This window comes from Physella acuta, unplaced genomic scaffold (assembly GCF_028476545.2).
Source record: "Physella acuta isolate Inbredline_101_S28 unplaced genomic scaffold, ASM2847654v3 ptg000363l, whole genome shotgun sequence".
NCBI classification, from domain to species: Eukaryota; Metazoa; Mollusca; class Gastropoda; family Physidae; genus Physella; species Physella acuta.
Genome location: NW_026731882.1, coordinates 247,409 through 257,467, shown reverse-complemented (window position 1 = coordinate 257,467; position 10,059 = coordinate 247,409). Strand labels below are relative to the sequence as shown.

Sequence of the window (10,059 nt, the reverse complement as noted above, 5' to 3'; positions counted from 1 at the left end):
TCGTTTATTTAGTATTCATGTAAGAATTATGAAATCTACTTTTCTAGTTAAAATGATGCTCCTAAAAGGTAAAATAAAACGTTTATTCTTGTTTGTATTGATGTAAAATCTCTAACAATAGTTAATTAATGTGAACACATTTTAGAACATTCTTACATATCATTGAATTTCAAATGATGTTATTATTTGAGTGAGTATAATTTAAAAATAATATTTTCTAATACTTTTATAAAAACGGTTTCAACTTGCAACTTAGATTATTTGTGCTTTACTAATGGGGCGTGATCTTTAACGATATATATATATATTGTATTGTTTTTACAAAACATAAATGGTTAACTTTAATAATCGTACTTTTTTTGCTACACATTATTTTCTCATCTGTAGTTTTTCACGTAGTTGTTTTACAAAGAAAACTACTAGTGGTAAACTGCAACATTCGACATATACAATACTTCCTTGGCATGTTCATTTCTAGAAAACAATTACCTGCTTATATTTTTACTTAATATTTCTTAGACGAAAACGTGTTTAGTATTGTCAAGCTTTGTAAACTTGTTACGTCTCGTAGATCTTTATCTAAACTTTGTATTAGCAAAATCACACCTAGTTTTTGTATACAGTCTAATACCAAACTAAACGGCCCGGCATGTAATTTTGTATTTTCTATCAAGTATTGTTGTAAGATGTTAGTTTAAAGGCTGATAAAGATGATAACAGATGTTTTAATATAAACAAAACATCTGTTAAAACTCACTTAGACATCACCACTACAAACGTCTTCACTGTCTACTACCAAAACATGTCCACGTAAAGGGAACAAACTCGACAAATAGGCTACTATATAGTAAACTAAACAGTCGCCCCAATTTTTCCCATACATTGCGGTTTTACAAGCAATGATACAACTTTTTTTTTTGTCTTATCTTTAGCATCTCTTGCTTGTGTTATAGTCAAAGAGGGAGACACGTTGACGTTGTCGTATTTGTTTCACATATGGGACAATGAACAATTTATCTGGCAAAAAGACAATGAATCTTACTGTACGTGCTCAGTTCATGACTGCATTTTTGACCCTCTAATTACATGGGTTACCGCTGATATTTATAGCAATGATAAAGGTATGACAACAATTTTGGAAGTACCTGATGTTACAAGGCATCCGCCGAGAAACTCGCAGGGTATTTGGAGAGTTTTTATACACAACCAAATACTTTATTCTTGTGACGTTAAAATATACGGTAAGTAAGATCAAATCGTAGTTTAAAAAGTGTGATTTGCTGATAAATTGCATAATAGATAAATATATGTAATAATTTTTCTTTTTAAATCTTTGACGTTGTTATATTTTAATTTATGTTTTATTTAAATGAATTGATTTATTCATTGCATATTGTAACTGGATATCCTGAAACAATTGCAGCTGCAATTACTGAGACTGAGTATCGATTTGAAGCAGCTCAATCAAAAACTCTTGTTACATTTGGCGCTGTGATGTTTCCTGAAGGGATGTGTTCATTGAAAAATCCAAACGTGTGTATAATTTCTTTTTTTTTACTCTTCAGCACATATTTTATGCTAAAATATAGTAAATAAATAAAAAAATATATTTACCATTACTTACAATTATGTTACAAGACTTGGTGGTATGTTTGTCTGTTTCTGAGACGTCGGTATATGTAGGGTTTTGTTGACGTTTGGTTTAATTTGAATTCCAATTTAGTCGCAAGCCCAAAAGTGACGTCTAGTTAACATTACTTTCAAAAATTTCTAAAATTTTTTTTGGCTGTTTTATATAAGTTATATTTATATATATATATATATATATATATATATATATATATATATATATATATATATATATATATATATATATATATATATATATATATATATATATATATATATATATATATATATATATATATATTCTTTCTCAATATTCGTTCTTAATTATTAGTGTTGATCGAGATTTATCTGCCAGTGGGTTTGAACTCGAGACTGTTCGAATGTATCAACCATGAGCTTTTTGCCGACTCGACCACGCCTCCAACACAATTAAGCGTTACGTGTCAACTGGTTAAGCGCCATTGGTGCCATTGACTCCGATTTCAGCCTGCTTTTCTTTTTGGATTTGCTTCCATAGCCTTTGTCCAACCAAGAACAAATTACAAAGCAGCAGTTGTTTAATTTTGGAGTTGTCTCTCCTAGAAGAGTGGCTGTCTCCAGCTAACGAGCCTCATCTGCCCGAGGGTTCGAACTCGAGACTTTTCGGTTTAGCTTTACCGACTCGACCACGCCGACCCCTACTACAATCTAACATTTATCATTTCGTGCTTTAGGTGCAGCCAGCCTTCAACAACAGAGCAATAATCATCAACTCTATCACATATTACAAATTCCAATGTAGTTTTTATCTAGCTAAAAACGATACGACCTTTGACATGGAAGTTTATCCTAATTTATTCAATAATGCCACTGATAAAAACTACGGCATTCATACTAAACTTATCCTTCCTGTTGGTAAGAGTTTTTGGATTATTTCATTTTAAAAAGAAAAAAAAAAACCTTTTTATGTTTGCGGCTTTTGGATTTTCTAAAAATCAATGTTTACGTCTGAGCATATATTTGAAATTACTATTCTCTGATAAGACTAATGTTTTAGCATTGCACAGTTGTTTCTGAGATTGCATTTGCTTAACGGAATTGACATCAAGAGTATGTCTAATTTAATTTAATAAGTAGATCTAATGATTGAACATTGTCGTAACATAATATATTACCAAAGCATTTTTTTTTTAAAAAGCTGAATAATGTATTAAAATTAAGATTCCTATTTCCAATAAAACTCGTTGAGAGTATTACATAGCATTTGGAATCACTAAATTATTAACGTAAAACAAAGTTGTAAAAAAAGTATTATAAAAATTGCTTTCCAGAAACAAAAAACAAAAAGCAAGAGGAATTTTATTACCATACTACAATAATTGTTTCTGTGATCCTAGCAGTAACAGGGACTGTCTTGGCAGTGATTGTTTTCCAATATGGTAGGCTATATATATATATATATATATATATATATATATATATATATATATATATATATATATATATAAAATTTATGAACGGTTAAGAAATGTATTCATGTATGCAATACGCCCAGTATATATGCATGTATGTATGTATTTCAGTACGGTTGAGATGCAAGTCAGGAAGTTACAAAGTTAGGTAATTTATACGTACTCTTTGCTTTTTGTTTTTGGGGAATCAAATGTTTGCTGATTATGTTATTATTGTTAATCAGTGCTTTATTTTTTTTAAAAGAATTGATTCCTATAATTTAAAAAAATAGTTCTAAAATATTAGCGATTACAAAATAGTTTACTGAAATTGTGGCAGTGATTAAATCATAGAAGCAAGTAAACAAAAGAGTTAACAAATTGTGAAAATTACGTGTTTTTTTTTTTAATTGAGAAAAAATAACACTGTTGAAATTGTGAAGTTCAATATCATCTTAGAAGTTGACATACTTTTTTATTTGACACCGATTACACAGTAATGCAATCTCTCTATTTTCAGATAAGAGATTTTTTTTTCCATCAGAGATCTTTACGTTTTGAAACTAATCCTGATTATCAAAGTCACAATGGAAAAGGAGTGAGAGCCACGAGCAAACATTTTAAATATATTTAAGTCAAAACATTGTATATATGTCTAATACCCAATAGTGAATTCGACATGAAAATGAGTTATTTAATATCTGTATCCTTAAACTTGACTTGAGTTGGAATTACAGCTTATGATTTGTGCGTAAATTTTAAAAACGACCTAATCTTTTTCAGGTTATCTGATCATACTATTTTACTAGGTATGTTCTGGTAGCTATATTTTTAAAATGTGGAGGAAATATGCGCCTTTACATAATATACTAATTATTATACGTTTATTACAATTATTTTATTGAAGAATAAATATAATTTATTATTTTCAATAAAGTTTAAATTGTTTTGCTTTTTTGAACGCCTTGAAACTAGATTGTGTTCCTAAAACTTCAATTAAAAACATAATATTTTTAGATCTAGTTGATAATCTCTACTAATGATTTTTACTTTTAAAATGTTAAACATGATATTTCTAAAATATACAGCTTTATAATTGCAGTCTCGAGCATTCAACTTGCATCAAATACATTTTTATTTAGAGAAATTTTATAACTCATCCGCTACATACACTTAATTTTTTCTCAACTGTATTATTGTGACTTTATAAACATTTTAAATTATTGTTTTTATTTTTTTTTAATGTTTAATTAATTTGTGGTTTATTTTGTCTAAACCTTCAGTCGAAAACAACAAGCTAAAATGAAATATAAAACAAAAAATAATGTACACAGATTACAAAAATACCTGAAATATGTTAAACAAAATGTTTAATTACCCTCTTTAAAAGAAATGATATTGCATTATTTGTTTAATAGAATATAGCTACACTTTGCCTCGGGAGCCAATTGATGAACCAAGTGTAGTGAAATCGTCCAGTGCCAGTACCACGGCAATAGGTGGAGAGATCACGTTTTGGCCATGCGTTGTGATCCCACTCTCGAACTTTGCGGTTTTAGTCCAAGGGAACGCTGAGCTTTACGTTTGCTACTAACTCAAATTGCTGAAAGGAAACTGAAGTTGATGATTCTATCGCCTAATGGACTCCACTCCTGTTTGATTTAGGCCTACTAAAGTTTCTTTTTCTTTTAGATGGGTAGCTTTGACAAGCTAACGAGCATTATCAGCCAGGGGGTTTGATATTATGATTTTACAAACTAAAATATTTACCTGCGACAAATAGAAAATGGAAAAAAATAATAATAATGATTAAATCAGAGTAAACCAGTGTGCATCGTTCAGAAACCAATTAAAGGCGAGTTTTGAGCTCTATGAAGTGTAAGTTACAGCAAATGATGAGTTGTAAAGCGACATATATAAAGAGAAAAAGTAATGGATTAACATTGAGGACAGTAATAATGGAAAAGCGATGTTTAAATATAACATTTATAAATAATGAATGAAATACTTAAAATCATTAAATGGGACGGAGTGGTCTAGCGGTAGAGTGCTGGACTGGTAACCCGTAAGTCTCGAGTTCGAATTCGGGTTCAAGTCAGTAAACCGTCCTTGAGACCACCTTACTCTGATGGGTACCTAACTCACGTTAGGGAAAATAAAGGCGGCTGGGCATAATGCTGACCACATATCTTCATATGCTGAGGTCACAGAAACAAGTGAACTCTACTTCACTTGCCCCATAGACCGTCATGTTTGAAAGGGAAACATTACTTACTTTTTTAAAATGTTTAAACGAATGCATAACATTTTTTTCTTTGCCTAGGAAAAAAAAAATTTAAAGCTCGACAATACAATAAAAGAAAAGATATGAGTCATAGACGAGAAAAACCCCCACGAAGTAAACTATGCATATTCAAAGAAACAACACCCCATTCGACCTGGTTAAAAAGCATGCACTGTCCTACGATAGATTTGTATTAACATCTGAAGTGATAGAAAGTATTTACTTCCGCGTCACGAAGTAGGTCAAGTCAGCATTTATGTCATTATAGGCTATGTTGACTGTGTTTTATATATATATATATATATATATATATATATATATATATATATATATATATATATATATATATATATATATATATATATATATAGGGTAACCCGGGGTAATTCCATACACTACTTTTCTAAAAAATTTGTAAAAAATCGAAAATTAACACTACAACAATATAATATTGAGGGTATAACTAGACATGCATTACTTTTATGATGACAAACAAATATAGAGATAATTCACAAAATAAAATACAATTTTTAAATATTTCACTTTTATTCCAAAAACATGGCAAGTGGGGCAATTCCACACACATTATGAAAATTTTAAAATTCATGTATTTAAAAATGTGTAAAAAACATTTTTCCCCTTGGAAACAATTTTGCATGGGGGCAACCACTCTTTATCACAGGATGAAGAGAAAGCCTCAATTTCTTCCTCCTGAATTCTGCTCTCATCTGTCATATGCCGAAGTTATTCCTTTATAATTGTGGACCATTCTGAAATAAATACAAAATTAAATGTTAGAAAGTCTAATTAATAATGTGTGTATGGGGATGTTTAGCTCTAAATATTGCATACATTATAATAAATAATATAGGTACAGTAAAAATAATAACAGATTAAGAAATAAAAGAAGTCTGTGGCAATTTTACTTAACTTTAATAGCATAGTCTTTTTAAAAATAAATAGTACTAGATCTAGTACTATTTAAGTATTTTTTAAGATTAAATCATGAGTTATGAATTACAGAATTAGCCACAACCAGTTAAAATGGTTTAAAATAATAGCTAAACCCTCTAAAAAGTATAAAAAGCAACATGGGACATTCTAAACATTAGTGTATGGAATTGCCCCACACCATGTGTGTGGAATTGCCCCACACCTACTATTGAAAAAAATATGCTTTCCTGTTCTAAATTAAAGGCTGAATCTAGCATCATTAACTGTTACTATTAACAAAAATGATTAAGCTTTCATAAAATCAATAAATAATTGACAACAATTAAAAATAAGACAAAAAAAAATATTTTTTTAAAAAGTGCAGGGGTTGTACTTACCTAAGGATGTTTGAAGATAGATGCAGATAAAATTAAAATTCTTGCTCTTATTGTAGATGAACGCTTCTCTAACAGTATCAGAAAGTACAAGAAATGACCTCTTAGAAACAGGGAATAGTAACTTCTAATTAAACTTTACTCCCATTAAAAATAGAGAGTATCCAGTATATAGTGTGTGGAATTACCCCGTGTGTGGAATTACCCCACCTTACCCTATATATATATATACATATACATATATATATATATATATATATATATATATATATATATATATATATATATATATATATATATATATATGGGTGTGTGTGTGTAATATGCTGTGATGGCTTTCTTCGGTAAATCTCTACAATCATCTATATATATAATTCTCTTCTGGGAGCCGTTAGAAAACAAGCTGCAAGCGCCTCCTTGCAGTCCCCTCTCTTTCTCTCTATCACTATCACTACCACCCCCACCCCACCCCCACATTGTCTGGTGAGCTGTGGTCACGCTGTTTACATTTTACAATCATAGAGACGGGTTTAGTGACGGCTATTAGGAGCAGATAATTTAGTTTGAAACTTAGAGGAGGTAACTAAGAGGAGGCTGCTTTCACGTGGGGGGGGGGGGAGGGGGGGTTGTGTTTTTAAGCAAATATTTTCAGTGGCAGCATTGGTACTGTCGAATTCACAAATTATAAATTACTGAAAAGTAGGAAAAAAAAACAACTAAATAGCGGCGTATGATACGCAGCGGGTCGGCTCGTTTAAAATAACTTGAAGCAAGAACAACAAAGCGATGTGTCGGCAACATGTAGCTGATGTAAGCAAAACGTGGAGCTCTCTAACCGTGTTTTGTAACTTAACTTATCCTACTGTGTGCGAAAACCAACACAAGTCGAATTCGAAATGTATTATAGTTTATTTACGTGTACACGGTCAATCTTTTCCTCCTAATCTACTACACACTACTTCTACTATCTCCTAGCAATACTCTCTCTACTCTGGCTGCAATTTTTTAACTCAACTATTCTTATCCTACTACTAACTCTTGACTTCTCCCTACAAACTCCAATAAGCTACTGCTTACGCTATCTATCTCCCAACTCCCAACTGACAATTAAGTGGTCAGCTGACCCTCTTACGTGACCGACCAGTTAGTTCCACTGTAATTCTATTGGTTTTGCCTGACCATGTATTGCATGGAGTCTGGTAACAAAGAAACCACACGATTATTGTCGCCCTAGATGAAAGTGCATACGCTGAGCAATACGTTTGGGATGCAAATTTCTGGACTCATACCGTCCAGTTTTTACCTTGGGGATTTGGTAATGTTAACTGTTATTTTGAATTTTACAAGACTCACTTCCGACCACGACATCCACTGTCAAGTGAGCAAGTAGTAAACAGGGAAGAAAAAAAACATCAACTTTGAGTTGACTAAATTGTCTTTAATTACTTTTCACTCCGATAAGTGGTTCTTTCATATTTCATAATTAAGAGCAGAAAAATAAGGAAGGGCGTTAAAATAAAATTATAATTGTCGGAAATGATGCAATAGTAATTTGGGGCAAGTGGAGCAAAGGCGTAGCGGGGGTGGGGGGGGGGGTGCGGACAGCACCGGGTGACACCATTTAGAGGGGTGACACCAAGGCTAAAAATTGCAAAATGTGCAGAAGAAAAATGCTTTTTGCGAGTACAATAAATGATTAAAGTAAAATGGTCTGTTAAGTACAAATCGACAATTTTTACAAGTGGGTGGGGGCTGACACCATGAGGAAAACGTCCTAACTATAGAGAAAACATTGTTACATTCTACTATATAGATCCAACAGACTATAGATAAACATCATTACTATTAAGTCAGCAGTGGTTATAGCTTATACATACTCATGTACGCGTATGCGTACATTTAAATTAAAAGCCTATAAGGGCCGACGCACACACACACACACACACACACACACACAAAACAAAATTCATGCACCATTTGACGTGTTTACAATAAAATTCGGTTTCAGTTCCATGGGACAAAAAATGTTTCTATCGAGGTCACATAATCACAATAGTCTAAATACATTTTCCCCTTGAGACAAACTTTACATGTAGGCCTAGTACAAGTTATGCATATCCGGGTTTTGTAAATGTTTTAAAAAAGCCATGTTTGTTATTTATGTATGAATACATTAGCAATATTCTAATTTTAAACACAGATGAAAACATAAATACCAAACTTATTAGTAATCGCTACGATCTAAACTTAATTGGTAGAAAAAGACACGCGTTAATAGAAACCGAAACTTTAACTGGGAGATACCAGCTTATTATAGCGTTAAGTGGGACAGACATCGGGCGCTAAGTATGAAGTTGGGAAGTAGAATCGATATATCTTTGTAGGAATGTAGTTTTGTGTTTAGTTTATAAGTAGGCATATTTCTCAATGCATTAGTGTGTATGTTTTAGATGTTTGGTGTATTAGTCTTACAAAACTTAAAATTCTATAATTCTGAATCGAATCACAACTACACCAGATATGATTAAAGTGCTGACTTTCTTCATGCGGTATAGAAATGTTTTAAAACGGACTAAAAAGGACTGATCTAAAATGTTAAAGAAGAAAATATTTTCTATACTGTTGATCAGGTTAGCAGTTGGTAAGTTACAGTTTATTTAACGATTTGTTTTAAATTAAATATATCATTTACATAAATTGTGCATAAGGATTGAGTGATGAAAATGTGTTACTTTGCACAAAAATGTTTAAAATAATATAAGTTAGTAAAAATAATGAAATACGTAGACAATGAAATTAAACGGTGCGCTGTCAAAACGGCCCGGGACAAATCGGCCCCGTCAAAACGGCCCCGTTAATACGACCCCGTCAAATCGACTCCCGACAAACCGACCCCGTCAAAATAGCCCCGTCAAAAGGGCCCCGACTTATTGGCTCCCGTCAAATGGGCTCCCGTCATATTGACTTGCGACATATAGGCTCCCGACAAATGGGCTCCCGATATTTAGGCTCCCGACAAATGGACTCCCGACATATTAACCCCTGACAAATAGGCTCAGGACATATTGGCTCCCGACAAAGCGGCTCCCGACATATTGGCTCCCGACATAAGGGCTCAAGACAAATGGGCTCCCGGCAAATGGGCTCACGACATTTTGGCTACCGACAAATGGGCTCCCGACATATTGGCTCCCGGCAATTAGGCTCCTGTGACCTACTTAGGTCCAGTAATGTTTTATTTTGACATTGTATAATACCTTATATGGATTGATGGTGCAACTACCGGGGTTTTTCCACTGTCTTATTAAGGGTGTCTAAGACTAAGAAATTTTCCATCAAGATCTGATTGATTGATTCGGCTCAGTGGCTAGGATCTCGGCGCGCCACG

The 10,059-nt window shown here is 32.5% G+C and overlaps 1 protein-coding gene across 1 annotated transcript; it reads left to right on the top strand.

The window, feature by feature from the left end:
• LOC131941467 (uncharacterized) lies at positions 1-3,887 on the top strand. Its single transcript, XM_059300746.1, has 7 exons — positions 1-68; positions 933-1,241; positions 1,424-1,533; positions 2,343-2,523; positions 2,940-3,047; positions 3,192-3,228; positions 3,580-3,887. The coding sequence occupies exons 1-7, from the start codon at positions 29-31 to the stop codon at positions 3,581-3,583; spliced, it is 789 nt and encodes a 262-aa protein (XP_059156729.1). The 5' UTR covers positions 1-28; the 3' UTR covers positions 3,584-3,887.
• The last annotated feature ends 6,172 nt before the right edge of the window (positions 3,888-10,059 follow it).

Coding starts and splice junctions, on each gene's coding strand:
- LOC131941467 (XM_059300746.1), top strand. CDS start 29: ATGAAATCTACTTTTCTAGTTAAAATGATGCTCCTAAAAG. Junction 1,534..2,342: donor GTTCATTGAAAAATCCAAAC/GTGTGTATAATT, acceptor TTCGTGCTTTAG/GTGCAGCCAGCCTTCAACAA. Junction 3,048..3,191: donor AGTGATTGTTTTCCAATATG/GTAGGCTATATA, acceptor TATGTATTTCAG/TACGGTTGAGATGCAAGTCA.